General features: G+C 45.8%; 1 protein-coding gene across 1 annotated transcript; it reads left to right on the top strand.

Annotated features, from left to right (window-relative positions):
- The first annotated feature begins 8,865 nt into the window (after window positions 1-8,865).
- Window positions 8,866-14,070, top strand: SUCNR1 (succinate receptor 1). The gene is made up of 2 exons (XM_065674751.1): window positions 8,866-8,977; window positions 11,183-14,070. Exons 1-2 carry the CDS (start codon window positions 8,948-8,950, stop codon window positions 12,131-12,133), a joined length of 981 nt encoding a protein of 326 aa, XP_065530823.1. The 5' UTR covers window positions 8,866-8,947; the 3' UTR covers window positions 12,134-14,070.
- The last annotated feature ends 3,136 nt before the right edge of the window (window positions 14,071-17,206 follow it).

Below are 17,206 nucleotides of genomic sequence, written 5' to 3'. Positions count from 1 at the left end.
TGAAGAGCTGGGTATGAGCTGGTCAGGCAGCCCAGGCGGTCTAAAGGCATGGTGGGAGCCTGTGTGGGATCCACCACGCCCTGTGCAGGGGAGGCTTTGCCTACCTTTGGCAGGAAGCCAGTCCAGCGGGAGCAAACCTGGGACTCCCTCCTTGTCCGTGCTGCCACCGCCATGGCGTTCCCTCTGCAGCTCCGGCACCGGGTACCGCAGGGACATGGGGAGCACCCAACGCTGTGAGAGCAGCAGGGTGTCCGTCAGGGGCACTGCTAGCTGCTGCCTTCGCACGCCGAGCAGGGCTGCTGGTCCTTCCAGCCCGCCCCTGGCGCGGGCAGAGCGCTGAGTGTGCGTGCAGCTCCTGGCAGAGCCTGAAGAGGGCTTCGGACGTGGGTCCTAGCGTTTCCCTCGTTTCTTCGGACCTGTGCTCATGGACGGCACTGGGAGGGCTTAGCGGGGAGCTAGGCTTGCTGATGGGATGGTTGTTGGCCAAAAGGGAGCCTGGCGAGGCAGTGAAGGAGGAGGTGAAGCCATATTTTAAGGGTAGATGCTTAAACTGGTGGAGAATCTGACCTAGCAGACAGGTATTGAGGAAATAAAGCCGTGAAGATGCTGGTAGTGAGAGAAACAGGGTGATAAGATGTCTCTAAAAATGGTCTTTCTTACATGTAGAAAAGTTTATACCTGTAAGGCTGTAGAAAAATTTGTTCTAAACAAAAATGTTAACAGCACTACCACCCTCCCCCCTGCATGTTTTTATCAGACTCTGCTTGGAACAAGAAGTAAATGTCTTTTAACCACCAGCACCTTAATACGGATTCATGATTGATTAGACTGTATATGCTTTTGATCAGGTTCCTCAAATAGACTTTTTGAGTTGGAAAAGCTTGGTGAGGCACAAAATGAGACAATGAAAACTGTAACGTCAGCGTCTCTTGCAGGAAAGGCTGAAGACGCAGTAAGAAGCACATTTATCCAGAGCAGAAAACAGAAAAAGCCACTCCAAGGGAAAGCTTTGTTCTGTCTCTCAATAGAGACTGGAATTAAATTTGGTGTTTGACAGTAAAAGACAAAGCTCAGCCTTGCCATCACGGTGGCGTGGCTTAGCCAGCAGCTCTGGGGGAGGCTGCACTAGCGGGCACATTTTAGCTCTGCCCTGCCACCACTGAACCCTCCCTCCCACCAAACCTTCTCAGGGTTCACGTCCCTCCTGCCTGGCACACCATGCTCAGGTACCCTGCCTGCACCAGTCCTTTGCTGGAGGTCCCAGGGCTAAGTCTTGCCCTGCCAGTGTGTGCTTGGGTGCAGCATCAGCCTCTTGCTGGCAGTTCCTCAGTTTCTTTCCTTTTTGGGAGGCACAGCCTATTCTCCTTTGGAGTCTGTAGAGGAGCCAGCTCCAGATGCAGAGATCAAACCCTCTGATGCCCCTGCATGCTGGGTGGCTGGTTTTAGACCCTCCAGTTCCCCTGTCACTTGTATAAAACATGATACAGCGGTACGTGTATACAGAGAAAACAAAATTCACACTTGCAAGTGAGTAGAGGGGGAAATAAAGCATCCTCACCTATTAGGGTTTCCCCCTTTAACAGTCTGTTAAGAGTTCTTAACTTTTTGATGAAGTACTGTACTTTTGGTTTTCTAGTTTGTTTTTTTTTTTTTTTTTTGGAACTGTTGATTAATTTTTGCGTTGGCAAATTCAGTTTAAGGCCCAATCACATTGGTGCTGCTCAGCATATTCACCATTTTCATTAACCACAGAAGCAATTTCAAAGTCTCCCTTTAAAGGTTAACTCCTAAAGCTGGTTTGGTTTGGTTTGGTTTGGTTTGGTTTGGTTTGGTTTGGTTTTTGCACTGAGGTTAGCCAGGAGCCCCAGGCTGAACACCCCCAGCAGAGGACAGCGCATCTCAGACCTGCAGTGCCAGCAAGGATAACCCAGAGCTGCCTCGTATTGCTTGTCTGATGCCAGGTGTGCTGCACAGGACACGCAACTGTTTTGGCAACAGCAAAAACTGCTGTGGAGAGGCACGTTAATTCAGGTATTCTTTATTGATAAGCTTTCTGGAAGGCAATTGTCCTGGGTTGAGCAGCAGCAGTCATTTTTCTCCTTCTTAGGAGCTAGTGCAATGCTGTGTTTTGATCTTATGGCCTGGGAACAGTGCTGATAACACCGATGTTTTCAGTTGCTGCTCGAATGTTTGGTCTGGCCAAGGACTTTCTGAGCCTCATGCTCTGCCAGGGAGCAGGGGAGGCTGGGAGGAAGCAGAGACAGGACACCTGACCCAAACTAGCCAAAGAGGTATTCCATACCACAGCACGTCATGCCCAGGATGTAACTTGGAGTGACCCGGAAGGGGTAGAGGGACTGCAGGGTTGGAGGAGGTATCGGTCAGTGCTTGGCTGGGGGGAGGGCAAGAAGTGGGGAGAGTGAGTGGACGAGGTTTGTGGTTGGGTTTAAACCACGACAGCAATGTAATTACGGGTGCCAGCTTGTGTGACTAAAAGAGCTTTGCTGAGTCTCCGGCCTCAAAATAATCAAGGTTTAAAAAAAACTGTGCTCAGAAACAAAATGAATCTAATCAATATCCATAGGGACTTTAAACTGGGACAAATGATGTAAACCCACTGAAATCACATTAAGAATATTTTAACTATAATAATGACAAGACATTTTTAAAACATTTTTCTTTGAAATACTTGTGCCTTGCTGCACACTCCTCAAGGGAGAGCATGTTTCAGGTTAGGTGAGCGTGACCTGCCCTCCTTCCCTGACTCGGCAGCTTTCGCGTCCCCAGTGTTGGTGAACCCTGTTATGCCAGAGCAAATGCCCTCTGCGGGGAGCTGCAGGAACCCTCCCTTCCTGGCCTTGGCCCCAGTCCCCAATAATGTGCTGAATGGTGAGACCTTCCTATCACCACAGTGCTTATCCACACAGGCAGAGGGTACTGGGCTGGGCAGGATCTGGAGGGTGTCAGGGCAGAGGTGTGTGGGTCCCCATCGTGGCTGAACTTTCCCAGTAGTCCCATCACCAGCAAAGCTGAAAAAAAGAAGCCCAAACCCAAAAAGCTGCATTTAACACCCTTGTTTCAACCTCAATTGTTTGGTATAGTTGACACAAGTCCACTAATTGTGACTAGAAAGTGCTGAGGTGAAGTTAGTTATTAATTACCTGTGACGAGTGCTCATCTGCCCTGAGACACTGTCCACACAGACTTTTGCCTGGCCCTGCCACACTGACTTGCCTGTGCCTACCTGCTTGAGTTGCCAAACACAGGCCAGCAGCAAGGACCGGCATGTCTTTGGAGGTTAATGTCCTTATTGCTCTGTCACCAGTTATTTGAAGTTTTAATGCAGTGTGGAAGAATAAATGTTCCCACTTATTCAGCCTCTTTTTATCCTTCAGTGCAACAGTAGCTGCCTGAATGAAAAGAACTCTTAAAAGCTAGTAAATGAGAAGCCAGTATTATTTATTAGCTACATGGGGAATTTTAAAGCAGCTTCTGTAATGCTTAAATATTAGCTGATTTGTTGGTCTTGTCTTCAGAGAAAAGCTGGAATAGCTTTTTTTATATCCTGGATATTAAGGGGGTTAATATTTGCCAACATTATAGTACATCACAATGAAGGGGGATGGTATTTTTAGCAGCTGGACCACGCTTATTTCTCCCATTTAAAAATAATCATGGTGGTATTCAGACTTCCACTGATGTGTACCATGACCTTGTATTTAACTACTACTTCTACTGGGCTTATTCACCAGGCCTCCGCTGTTAGTTCTATTTTATTTAAAAAAACCCAACAACCCACTTATAAGAAACTGATATATTTTATGTATATTGTTTTGTGGATGCCCCATCATTGCAAGTGTTCAAGGTCAGGCTGGATGGGTCTTTGAGCATCCAAGTCTAGCAGAAGGTCAGCTGGTCTTTTAAGAGCAAGGAGAAGGAAGCTGCTGGGGTGAAGTTTGCATGCAGCAGCTGAGAGCAGTGAAGGCCCCTTCCTCCTCTTCCTGGAAGGTTTGGGTTGAAAAAAGGACTTTATAGCTCTGGGTGAGCAAAAGAAATTTATGTATTGGACTTATTGAAACATACAATATTAATGAAAATCTATTCCTCCTAGGGAAAAATTGAGTAATTGAAGCAATTTCATGTCTTTCCTCATTTTCAGGCCCTGCCTATAATTAGTACAACTTCAAATAACAGATGGCAAAAGTGCTAAGGGGAGCAATTGTCTATGAGATGTGTATTATGGAGACACTTTATGCAAATAACACCCTGCGTGCAGCCGTTACACTGCAGGCTTGCTCAGATGCTGCCATCATAAAAGCAGAATTGTGTGCAGACGACACACAGGTGGGAGCAGATTCATTTGCGGTTTGACTGCTCTTTATACGTGCTTCTTGTTTGCACACAGCAGTTCCTAAAAGCCAGGTTGCTCAGCAGCACCCAGCTCAGCTGAGGGTGGTGCAGGTGCTGGCCTGCAGGGCTGACAGACCCAGAGTTGCTCAGCCCTTCTCCCACCCTCTGTCTCACATCCCTCTTAGCACAACCCCTCTCTCCTCCCTCAGGCTTCTAATCACTGCAATGCTGCAATTTTTTTCTGACTCTTCAAGCCTGCCATTTGCTTCTCCAACATCCCGCATTGTAGTAATTTTAGGAGTTGGCGAGCACCCTACCAATATCCCTGAATTAACAGCGTAGGAACTATGGTGACCCCTTCCTCACAGTAAGCTAAAAGCATAAAGGGCACAGATGCATTTTTCTGGCAGGGAGCTGGTGAAGGAGCATCCTATTGCAAACACCATGACTTTGGCCTGGGGACTGAAGCAGAGGAGAAACAGGTCACACCTATTCTGGAGCACAAGGAAACCAGGTACTGCTGGGTTAATATAAACAAGCCCTGGACAGACAAAAGTAAACATTTAATTCTATCCCTTCTTTGTACCAGGGGTAGAAACGGTATTAAGCTATCACATTTAGAGTGACCAGCGGTAAAGCCTTTGCCCAACACTGGCTTGTGTAAAGCAGCAGCATGTGCTGCTGACCCGTTTGCACTGCAGTTGTCACTGCAGAGTTCTCCCCTACTGGTTCATGGTGGCCAGGGCAAGGTATTAATTTCACCTAGTAACAATTCAAAACCTAAAAGAATATTCTCATGTTCTATTTTGCTCACAGGGATGAATCCTGAGTGGGGATAAACATCCCTTGTTTATCCCTAAAGGTGATAACCCTGTAGGCTCTGCAGGAAATGCACCACATTTCACTCGAGGTCAACCTTAATGACTCATTCTAATCAGTCAAATGCAAATTCAGCATAATAAATGGTTAAATATGCACGACTCATTTAATAGGTCTCAGTCTAAAATAAACTGACTAATGGGTATTTAATGACAACAAACATGTCTGACTCCAGTCGCGTTTCCTCTTTAAAGCCTTGCTTCTTTAAAGCTTGCTAAAGAACCCAGTGAATTTAACAGTATGACATTAATTTACAACCAGGGCCTGTCTTTGTTTCCCACTCTAAATGCACAGTTTTTGCAAACTTGCTTCAAATTGTCTGGGAGCTGCAGGCTTGATTATGGGTAGCACCGTTTTGACAGTTTTGCCTGAGAAATACTATAGATTTCTACCACAGCGGTGTGAAGAAGTTCTGTCATCATTAGGACTGGTTTTTTGAATGGACAGTAGTCACATTAGGCTGTTTCTCAGTGGAAATATTTATACTGGCTATGTTCCTTGAAAGACTAGCTGACTGTAAGAAAAAAGAATGTTATTGGGGTGCTGTAGGGATGAAGGTTCCCAGTTCTGGACTGAATTTCCCTCCTGCCAAGTCACTATGGACATGAACCCAGGATCAGCAAATTATGCACGGTGGCCAAGGCCACCTCCTGCTGCTTCTGCCCCTGCTGGCTCCACCAGTGTGCTCGCTGCTGCATGGGGGCTCTCCACAGGATGCTGCAGCATGCACCTGGGTGGAACCCCTCCTGCTTGACCGGCCTTGAATGCATTTTTAGACTCTTTTAATGCACCCTTAGCCATTTAAGGAAGTCTCATTTTAGTCTCATATTTACTGTGAGCTTTCTGCACGTATGTATTAAATTGTTTCATGTCATTTCATCACCAGTCATGTACTGTGCAATGGGTTCTTTACAATACAGTGTTAATGTTACTCCATTTTGGATTTTTTATGGCATGTATCACAATACTGATGCAGAAATGAAGTAGTTGCTGCTCCCAGTTTCCATATAGCTCTATGTACATTGATAGTGGTCCCCCCACTGTAAACAGACATGGAGATGATGGCCCTGTTAAAGGTCAAGCCAAGTTACTGCTGATCCTAGTAAAGAAACTGAAATCCCTCCAGAAACTGGCACAAAAAATATGCAGACCTAGAAGTCTTATTTTGAGCATAATGGAAACCCCTATCTATCCCTCTGTTTGATTTCATACCTTTTGTTAAGTTTAGCTGTCAGAGGGTGATGGCTGTGTAGCAAAACCTGCAGCTCTGAGCAGGTGGCAGCTACTTCTTCCCATTTCATCCTGCTGTTACCATGATAGGACAGAATGATGGTAGCTCCTAGGTCTTGTAAAACCAGGCAGCTGCTCCATGGGTAGCATCCGCATGGCCCACAGCACTTCTAAACTAATTAGCAGTTTCAACATCTGTTTGTTTTCTAATTTATCTTTTTAAAATTTTAATTTCGTTGGGCTGGTAAAATTCAGAAACTTGCATAATTCTTGTATAATTCACCAAGGCAAAGTACTGCTGAATACACACTTGTGCTGATTATTGCCAAAATTTGGGGACTGAAAGCTAATGTGTTTAGTAGTTTACTTTATTTACTTTTTTCCTAGCTCATGATAATTTTTCTGCAGCCATCTACATATGACTTGTAGCTTCTTTCTCTTTTATACATGCTTTAAAAATGAGGCATGCCAATTCTGGCTTGTCATCTGCTGTCACCAGGGCTTCTACTGCAACCCCTGTAGCTCCTCTCCTGCCTGAGGAAGCCTTGCCCTCAAGTGCACAAGCTGCACAAGGGGCTAACCCAGCAGGGAACGGCTTTTTTAGATGTGCTCAAAACACCATAACTTATGTCCAGTTTGTTTGTCCCCTATGAGGGATGCAGCAGTGGATGGGTGCTATAGCGATGTACAGTGTTGCCAGGAGCCACTCACCAGCTCGCAGCAGCGCTGGCACTGCCTGTGTGTTCCAGATGCCACATGCGATCTAACTACTGCACAATTGGCCTGGTTTTGCTGGGATCGGATGAAGCAATTAAATGTCGGTGTACGTGCGTGTGTTGCAAATGCATGGCCATCTGCTCAGGTGCAGCAGTAGCTGGTTTGGTGTCTGCTGGTGATTCTGAGCAAGCTGCCGTTAACGGGTGAATAAAGCAGGTTGGGCTTCTTTACTGAAATGGCAGTTGACAAGCCCCCCAAATGCTGGCATTTTATTTTTCCTGCAAAGTAGGCCTAGCAACTGTAAATACAGCCCCACAGCCTCCATCCAGAGTGATCTGGTTTTCCTGTAGCAGGCTGAAAAGGGCTCTGTTCCTTACATGATCCAGGAAAGAAAGACTGATCATTTTGTCTTCAGTCATAACGTATAGGGACAGGTCACACAGCAGCTTTCTGGCTTGCAACCTCACTTAGAGCATGTTTCTGCACAGCAATAAATATTAAATTGAAGTATATGAAAGCATACATTGCACAGTGCAGGATTTTCTTTAAAATCAGCCCTGGACTCAAGCCTGCTCTGTAGCAGTGAAAAACCGAGATGGGGAACATCTTGTGTGTGTCAGCCACACAGCCGTCAACTCGTGTTCCACCCAAAACACGGCTGAGATTGCTCACCTGCTCGTTTCTATACAAGAAAACTGCAGCACCCTCATTTTCTTGTGCAACAGTTGGCACTTTCAGGACCCCCAGACTGAGCATGCCTTGCCTCAAGGAGCTGATACCTGATCTTTTATGGAGTTCCCTGTGGCTTCTGAACAGTGAAAGACAGTAGCCCAGGTAAAAATAAAACCAAAACTGTGTATAAAAATGCAAGTGTGTAATTTGAAACCAAGAAGCAATTTTTAATCTGATGTAAGCTGATTCAGGTGAATTAGTTGCAGTGGAACAGAGTCATTTTGCAATAGCAGCGTCTCAGAATTAAAACATGATAATATTACATAGCAATGATGAATAAACCAGCATCTTTGAAGTGTTAAGATGTTAATATGAAAAGTAACTAACTGCTGCTCTTTAGCGCTCCGCTTTAACATATTTAATATGTTGGTTTAATTGATTTGCTAACTATAGAACGTCACTGAGTAGCTGCATCTGTTGCACTCTGAAACTAATAGGAGAGACTCTTCTGGGGTTGAAGAAGACTGGATGTAATCAGGAGTGAGCCATCAGCTTTGCCCTCCTGAGGCCTCTGGGAATATCTCAAAGCATGGGATGGAGGGCAGTGCCTGCTCCCTCCTCACACCTCTGGGAAGATAACTGCCTTGGTGGCTGCTGCAGCCTGCACAAGGTAAGGGCTTTGCACCCCACTGGTTGGGCAGGGTGGGAGGTGGGCGTCTCTGGCTGCTGGCCCAGGACTTGCTGAGAGATCTGCGTGTTGTCCAGACCTGAGCATTTCATGAGAAGTCGCTGACCAGAACCCAAGGTTCAGCAGATGCTCCCAGCACAGAGCTGCAACGTCCACCCATCCTCCCCGAGCAGTTTCCAAACAGGTCTCTGCAAAGGGGAAGTGTCTGCTTCTCTCCTTGACTCAGCATATATTTTGCAGTACCTTCCTCCCACAAAAACTGCCTCTGTGTCCTGCTCAGCCAAACAAATCGCTCCTCTGCCTTGACTCATTAATGATTGAATCATATGCAAACCAGGTTAGACGGCAACGCTGTGCTGAGCTCCAGGGACCCCAGCGTTGTTATCACCAAGGCATGTCCGAGGAGTGCTGATGGAGAGCCAGCGCCCAGCCCTGGGGATGGTAAGGTGTCTTTGTGCCTGGGAGCAGGCTCTTGGTCAGCAGCTTCTCAGGAAGAATCTGCTATTCCTTTAGCAGAACCATTTTGAATGAATCCTTTAACTGTTTTACCCTGACTGCTTTCTTTAAAATGGATTCATCAGTCTTTTTCCAACAACTACCTAAGTCAATGTATCTGTCAATACAGTAATTTTATATTATTTGTATTTAAAGTGCTAATTTTAGGGCAGTGTTTTCTAGAACTAAAATCTCACTAAGATAAGAGAGCCTAAGCAGCCAGGGTTAGGCTATGCGCTGCTTGTGAGCTTATCTGACCAGAGTGAGCCTGCTCTGCTGTATCCTTTTTGTCTCCTCTGGTACATGGTGTAAGTGTAGATACTTGGTGGATGCAACTTCCTAAAGTTTTATATATGCTGTACTTTATTCTGTCTCATGGTCTGCCTTTAAAATAAAACATAGTGCTTTGAGAGCAGAGACCTGTTAACAAATTATAGACATCAGAACAACCTTGAAAATACTTAAAACCGTTACATGATTTGTGGAGACTGTCTTTGGTAGATTTTGTGGCAGTCATGTTGCTGCTCTGTCAGAGCTTAGACTTAGCTTGATTTCAATTTTAATCTATACCCCATTTTTCTAACATTTTCTTTTCCACTGCTTTCTAATTGTTTTGCTAATATTTCATCAAAGGCTGACGCTAAAAGCTTGCTTTATTTCCAGTTCCCCTGCAGGTGGGTGCCAGTGTCTTTGCCTGAGGAGGCAGAGGAGGGAGCACTTGAGATCTATTTCTTCCCCTGTAGCATGAAAGCATTTTCACCAGCCTTTAGAATGAAGCAAAACTTGTCCTCAGGCAAACTCACACTTGGTGCAGCTTCCTAGAAAGCTTTGCTCCTTAAAGAATACTGATTGCACTACTCACTTCCAAGCTGGGAGGAGGAGCTCTTTAAAGCCAAAAAGAAAACAAAATAGTAGCGCAGGAGGGGTGGCCGTGGTGCTGGCAGCCCTGCCGGCAGCTTTCCCACCTGCAAACAGCCACGCATTTGCCAGCCCGGCGCTCAGTATTCTCCCGGCAGGGCACAGTTTCTCCTCCTCTAGCTGCAGTGTGGGTTGGCTTGGGGCACTCCACCATACAAAGGCTGAGGGCTTAGCAGAAGGGGATGAGCTGTGTGATTCAAGAAATCATGCATGGTGCTCTCATTGCATAGGAAGCTAATAACATAAGTGGCTTAAAGTCTGTGAATTTGTCTTCAAAGACATTTTATCCTGAGCTTGCCTGTGCTGTCCCCTTGACTACAGTTGCTTTCAAATCAACAAGGATTCAGTCATAATTGAACCTTCCCTTCCTGAAAGGCATTTTGTAGAAAACAGAACAGACTTGTAAAACCCCAGGAGCAGAAATGTCCTGCGTCTGCAGGAATGGCTTGGAAGTGGTCTGCTGTGATGCACACACAGGGTACACGCTTCATCCTTAGTGCTTTCTGTGCAATTCTGGTTTCTGTGCAATCGCTAGTACTGTATACCAGCAAAGCTGCACAAAGTGCTTGCTGAATGCTTCAATAATTTGCTAAACACATTCTCTCCTGACTTCCTAATCAGTTACGGGTAATGCTGTTCGGAGTGTGGCTGTTTTGCTGCTTATGAGTTCATCCTTTATCAGTCTTGAAAATGGACTTCTGCTTTAGTGAGAAGTGTTAGTGATAATTGAAGACTACAGGACCAGAGTTGAGTAACAGAGAGGCAGATGACTTCCAGCAAGACCTGTGACAGGACTCGTAAGACATTCGCTTATAGTCACAAAGTGACTTAATGACTCAGAGCAGAAACCAGGAGGTCTGGTCCGTACTTTGTGGCAAGTGGTGAGAGGCAAGTTTCACTTTCCCAGCTTCTGCTACTGCTGAGGATTTGGCCAAGTGGTAGTTGGTATGTTGTGGCAGATGCCTTCATGTGATTCTCTTACTTCAAACTCCCCACACAGGGTTTTGCTTGGGCAAGTTTTCATCTTGCTTTGTAACTCTGGTCAGTTGCTGAAAATAGAAATCTTGTGTGCAAAACAGATATTCATCAAATTCAAGTATCTACTTACCATATAAGCTGCAAGGAAACAGCATACTATCTTCACCTATTACAGCAACAATATAAAAATAACTATGCAATGATCTTTTACTAATTTCTGGTGGTTGTTTTGCTTTTTCCCTTTTGACTTTCCAGGCTATGAACGAGACAAGTGACTGTTTGATGATGAACAGAGTCCTAGAAAAGTATTATCTTTCTACCATGTACAGCCTTGAGTTCATTTTAGGCTTCACTGGAAACACCATTGTTGTGTTCGGCTATATTTTCTGCCTGAAAAACTGGAAAAGTGGCAACATCTACCTGTTCAATTTATCATTATCAGATTTATTATTTCTGTGTACTCTTCCAATTCTTGTGAACAGCTACTCCAGAGATCAGTGGATAAAGGACAGCATCTTGTGCCACAGCAACAGATTCCTGTTGCATGCAAACCTGTACAGCAGCATCCTTTTCCTCACTCTCATCAGTATTGACCGATACATGCTGATAAAATACCCTTTCAGAGAACATTTTCTACAGAAGAGGAAAATGGCCCTTATTGTGTCTGCTGCCATATGGATCGGGGTGATACTGGAACTGCTGCCGCTGATGTATTTCCTGGAGGCTACAACGTCTGCTGATAATTACAAGTGTCTTGATTATGCAAGCTCTGGAGATCCTGTGAAAAACCTCATCTACAGCATGTTTTTAACTGTCTTTGGATTCCTTATCCCTCTCTTGATCATGTGCTGCTTCTATGTGAAGATGGTTCTTTTTCTTAAAAACAGGAGCGAGCAACTCAGTTCCCTCCTGACACTTGAAAAACCTCTCACTTTAGTCATCCTCACAGTGGTTATCTTCTCATTGCTCTTTACTCCCTATCATGTAATGCGCAATGTCCGACTTGCTTCCCGAATACCAGCCTTGAATGTCTCTGTGTGCACACAGGGCGTCATCAATGCCGTTTATGTCATCACAAGACCTATTGCATTTTTAAATAGTGCCATTAATCCTGTTTTCTATTTCTTGATGGGGGACCACTTCAGAGAGATGTTGATGGCAAAAATAAGGCAGCTCTTGAGCAGATTGACAGCCACTGGCAAATGAATGAGTAAGGAGACCTCTTGTAGTGGGAAACAGCAGAGAGGTAACTCTCTTAGGGGCAGAATTCACCAATGTACAGTGCCTTTTCTTTTTTTTTTTTTTAGACAACTTTATGCTGTAGAACATTTGTGAGCTGATTGTGTTTCTTTGAATGCACTTGTTAACTTATTGTACAAGGGACCTCCTTCTGCTAATCTGACTCTAGCAAATGAGAAGTGATGCTTACTCACATCAGGACAGCAGGAAACCGTGCTTTCATAGCAGGATACCTTGTGGCCTATTTATACTGTAAATGAAAGATCATCATGGTAGCTCTTAGAGAGGAAATACGTTTGCAAACTCTGCATCTCCTGGGAGGTTTACCTTTCAGAATAAATAACTGGCACAATTTACATTCCCAGCTGATTTGGCAAGGGTTGGCATCTCGGATGTGGCCAAAAGGGAGGGCATGCAAAGGACCGGGTGCAACACTCTGCCAGTATTGCAGAAGGGAGTCAGTGACTAGGTTGCTGGTTTTGTTTGTAACAAGTGCAAGGAGTGCAGAAAGCTGTAATGCTCAGCTGCTGGTCCTACAACCACTTCATGGAAGCTCTGAGACAGTGCAGATGTGTGTGTAGACAGGTTCTTTCACACTTTGATATTAAAGCTAGATTCAGCTTGCCGAAGTGAAAAAAAGAAGATTTATCAATTTAGTTCCTAACTGAGATTTGCCTTCATATATCACTGGGACAACAGTAATTTTGGCAGTCACTTTTCAAAGTATAAACTTATTTAACTTTAGTGTAATTATCTACAAGTGTGAGCAGAATGTATAGCTTGCAGCAGAATTTGGACCTCGCAGTTCCAACTTTATTAGCAGTTCTGATAATGAAATGGGGCTAATAAGGAGCCAGTTCTCTGTCTAACAACCCTGCACAATTGACTGACCTGACTTCAACTATGAGGCGTGCAGAGATGGGCGAAGTAATCAGCTTGTACAAGCTTGGGCTGGGGAAGGACCGGCTGAGAGTGGAGACGGAGCTGGGCAGAGTGTGGGCAGCAGTGCAGGCAGGGCAGGGGCAGCCCCCTCCTCCCCCTGCCTTTCAGCAGGCACTGGAGGAGCCCCTGATGAAGCACAAGTCCAGCCCTGCCAGGGACTCCCTGCTCCGTTTGGCATGGAGAAAGCACTGCCCATCATGTCTCAGCAAAGACCACTTTAGTTCTGCTTTCTGATGTGTTGTTAGCCTGTAACATGCTTAGCTGTGCCAGTGATACCTACCTGCCTGACCAAAACCTGTGCATCTTCTCTAAAAAAAAACCTAAAAAAAAAAAGAAAAAGTAAAAGCCTCCTTTGTGTTGAGCGGTTTGTTTTATCTGCTGTTCTCTTTAATGTCCATTGAATTGAAGCCCTTTTCCTGTTAACTGTAAGACCCTAAAAGTCTGAGCAAAAGTACTTATTTGGCTCTAGCTGATGGGTAAAGTAGCTGCTTCCCTCTGCAAGTATTTAGCAGCAATAGCTATGCCAGTGTCGATCTGGGGTTCCATAGTTCCACGATGGGTGCTGATTGCTATGCCTAGGCACCCATGGGGGTTCCATGGGGATTCCCCTGAGCTCAGGGTGATGCTGCTGCTGATCCTGGTAATACAGCGGGAAGGATTTTGCTGTTGCATCACAAGAGTGTTTCCAGGACAGCTCCCTGAGAAGTCTGCCCTGAGAGCATTGGTCCCAGCCCCAGCCGTGCTGCCGGCTAAAGCCACCGCTTCGTGTCTGCTGGCAGCAGTTCCTGCACTGGAGCAGCAAGGATGAGGGGCTGGAAACAGCAGCCACCCTGCGCCAGTGGGGAGAGGACATCGGGGAGTGCCAAGCAGAGTTTTGACCAGAAAGAAATGTGTGTAAATCCTGATGTTCTCCACTCTGTTTGCTTTGCAACAAATCTTTACACATAAATCACTAAATTACTCTCTGTCAATGGTGGAAAAAAAATCTATCGTGTGTTATGGCAGCGTGGTGTGGGGCAGATAAGGCTGCAACTAGCATTATAAATACCTCTTGGTTTTGTAAGGACCTTTGTATGTAACACCAAGAGGCAATTATTCATCTGGGTGTGATATTACACATGTTCATCCCAATACAGAGGAAGCTAAGAGCAGAATTTCCAAAAGCAAGTTGTATATTCCCTTCTTAAAGTTGGTGTCTAATGCAGTAAAGCGGAATTTTGCTCCAGGGAAAGTACCATACAACAATAAATATTAAGCTGAAACACCTACAGTAGACTCCTCTTCACCTTTTGCAGTGGACAGAAGGACTTTTCAAAGAAATGTTTAGTTTCTAAAACTAAAGCAATTTGGGGCTTTCCTGTATCAGATCAGTTGCTTATTTTTCTTGTGAATGGGCTTATATGGTACATGAGAGGAGTTTTTGTTTTTGTTAAATATGTTCACAGTCCCATAGAAGTGGAAAGGCCATGTACACTCCACCTGGACATACTGTTTGTATTGATTTTTTTTTTGCCACGTTAGAGATTTGTGGTTTTCAGCTCCTGCATCTGACTATTTGCTTTGACTGTTTCCAGCCACCTTGGGCTTGAGAGAGAATGTGAAAAGAGAAGTTTTACATTTTTAACACAAAGGTACTTTGTGTTTAGCCTGATTTGTTATGTGTTTCATGTAAGAATTTGCCAAATGAAATGCAATGCCTATGGTTCCATGACACATCTGATTGCACTTTCTGGTCACCTAGCAGAGTTAATAGTCAGATTGGGGTAATAAAGTGGTGAATATTATTAATACTGCAATACCCCACTCGGTTCAATTTGCAATCCACACAGTGTTGCTGGGTTTATGTAGGTGGCTCCTTGGCAAGAAGCTAACCATGGCTCCCGGTACCCCAGGCCCATCAAAGGCAATACCCATTGCAGGTGGTTTGCCCCATGCATTTTCTTCTCAGTGGCTGTGTTTTGCTTCTGGTGGTTGCCATTATCTTCATAAGGTAAGGAAATAGCTTTCTTTATCTTTTGATGTCACAGGGCAGTTTCCTGGTACTAGCCATCACTTTTTTCCTCCACATGACAGTGAGATGGCAGCACCCCAAAGTTGTGCAAGCAGCAGCTCAGCCTCCACGTCATGGCTGTGAATAGGGAAGCGGGGAGAAGGGGCGGCCGGGTTCTTCTTGTTCAGGCCCATGCCGAAGGCAGGGCAGGAAGGAAGAAGGCAGAAGATAAATAAATCTCCACCTGCTGGCCACTTCTAGAAAATAGCTTGTGCAATACTCTGCTCTTGCGCTGGCAGCACAGCCGCTACCAGCAGCTGTGTGTGTGGAAGGGCAGATGAAGACGGGCAGCTTCCCTGGGAGCACCCGCATTGACAATTTGAAAGCATCTACCTAATTAGGCCTGTATGAATCGAATGGTAAGCCACAGTCTACTTTTAATGACATTAGAAAACACATCGCTGCCCCTTCAGAGAGTATGTGGGATGGCAAGGATTGTAGGGGGAGCGCAGCTGACCCTGTTTGGTGCTGGCTCCAGCTTATTCCAGCCTGTGGGTGGGCATAGGATGCTCTGAGGCAGGCATGGCCACCACATCTGAGCAGCTGAGGGACAAGGACAATGTTACCAAAGCAAGGTCTGGTTTTCCCATCAGCACGCATCACCAGCAATTCTATTACTGCCACGGAAGTGATGCTGGGCTCTTCGTATAAGCCATGAACAAACTTATGGTTTTGGTTTTCATTTTCTTATCACAGAAAACAGTCATGCAGAAGCTCAGGTTGGTCTGATATATGAAAAGTCTGGGTTAAGATGTTCTCTTCAAGGCAGGGTTTGCTGAAAGAGGAGGCACTGCTGACCCAACAACATCCAGGATCACTGCCCTGGTCCCGCTGGGGTCAGTCTGGGGTCCAGCTCTGCCCCCATCAGCCACTTCTGTACAGCATGTGGCATTCCATGTCCCAGTGATCAGCGGCCAGGAGGTGATTTTTCTTCATAAACAATGTGTAGTGATAGTTCTTATGGGTTAATATGTTCAATGATTTGTTTTGCAGTGTCCGTTGAGGTAAGCAGGATCATTTGCTCCTTAAGTGCATTCAGTCACTAGGGATACCTGCCTGTGTACACACCAGTGTCACATTTACCAACGTGGCTATTCTCCGTCGGCTTGGTACCAAGCAAGTAATTATATCACATCACCTACCTGGACTTGTGCAAAATATCTGATATTGTCCCTCATTACATCCTTGTCTCTAAACTGGATAGGAATGGATTTGACAGATGGACCCTGGATGGATAAGTAATTGGCTGGATGGTTGGGCTTAAAGGGTTGCAGTCAACAGCTTATTCCAAGTGGAGACCAGCAATGAGTGGCATTCCTCAGGGGCCAGTATTGGGACTGGCACTGTTTAACATTTTTGCTAGAGACACGGACAGTGGGATGGAGTACATGCTCAGCAAGTTTGCTGACAACACCAAGCTATGTGGTGCGGTCGACATGCTGGATGGAAGGGATGGGATCCAGAGGGACCTGACAGGCTCGAGACGTGGCCAATGCCAGCCTCATGAAGTTCAACAAGGCTAAGTGCAAGGTCCTGCAGCTGGGCTGGGGCAGTCCCAAGCACAACTACAGGCTCGGCAGAGACTGGATTGAGAGCAGCCCTGAGGAGAAGGACTGGGTGGTGCTGACTTACAAGAAGTTCAACATGAGCCAGCTTCAGTGTGTGCTGGAAGCTCAGAAAGCCAGCTGTAGTGTGGGCTGCACCAAAAAAGTGACCAGCAGGTCGAAGGAGGTGATCTTGCCCCTCTACTCCACTCTCATGAGACCCCCACCTGCAGTGCAGCATTCAGCTCTGGGTCCCCAACATAAGGACGTGGACCTGTTGGAGTGAGTCCAGAGGAGGCCACAAAGATGATCTAGAAGGGTGGAGCACCTCTCCGATGGAGACAGGCTGAGAGAGCTGGGATTGTTCAGCCTGGAGAAGAGAAGGCTCCAGGGAGGCCTTAGAGAAGTACCTAAAGGGGACAAAAAGACATCTGGAAAGGGGACTTTTTACAAGGCCCTGTAGTGGCAGGACAAAGGGGAATGGCTTCAAACTGATAGAGGGGA

The sequence above is a fragment of the Lathamus discolor genome, chromosome 3 (genome assembly GCF_037157495.1).
Source record: "Lathamus discolor isolate bLatDis1 chromosome 3, bLatDis1.hap1, whole genome shotgun sequence".
In the NCBI taxonomy this organism is placed as follows: domain Eukaryota; kingdom Metazoa; phylum Chordata; class Aves; order Psittaciformes; family Psittacidae; genus Lathamus; species Lathamus discolor.
The sequence above is the reverse complement of the archived record's forward strand: the minus strand, read 5'-3'. Positions and strand labels throughout refer to the sequence as shown.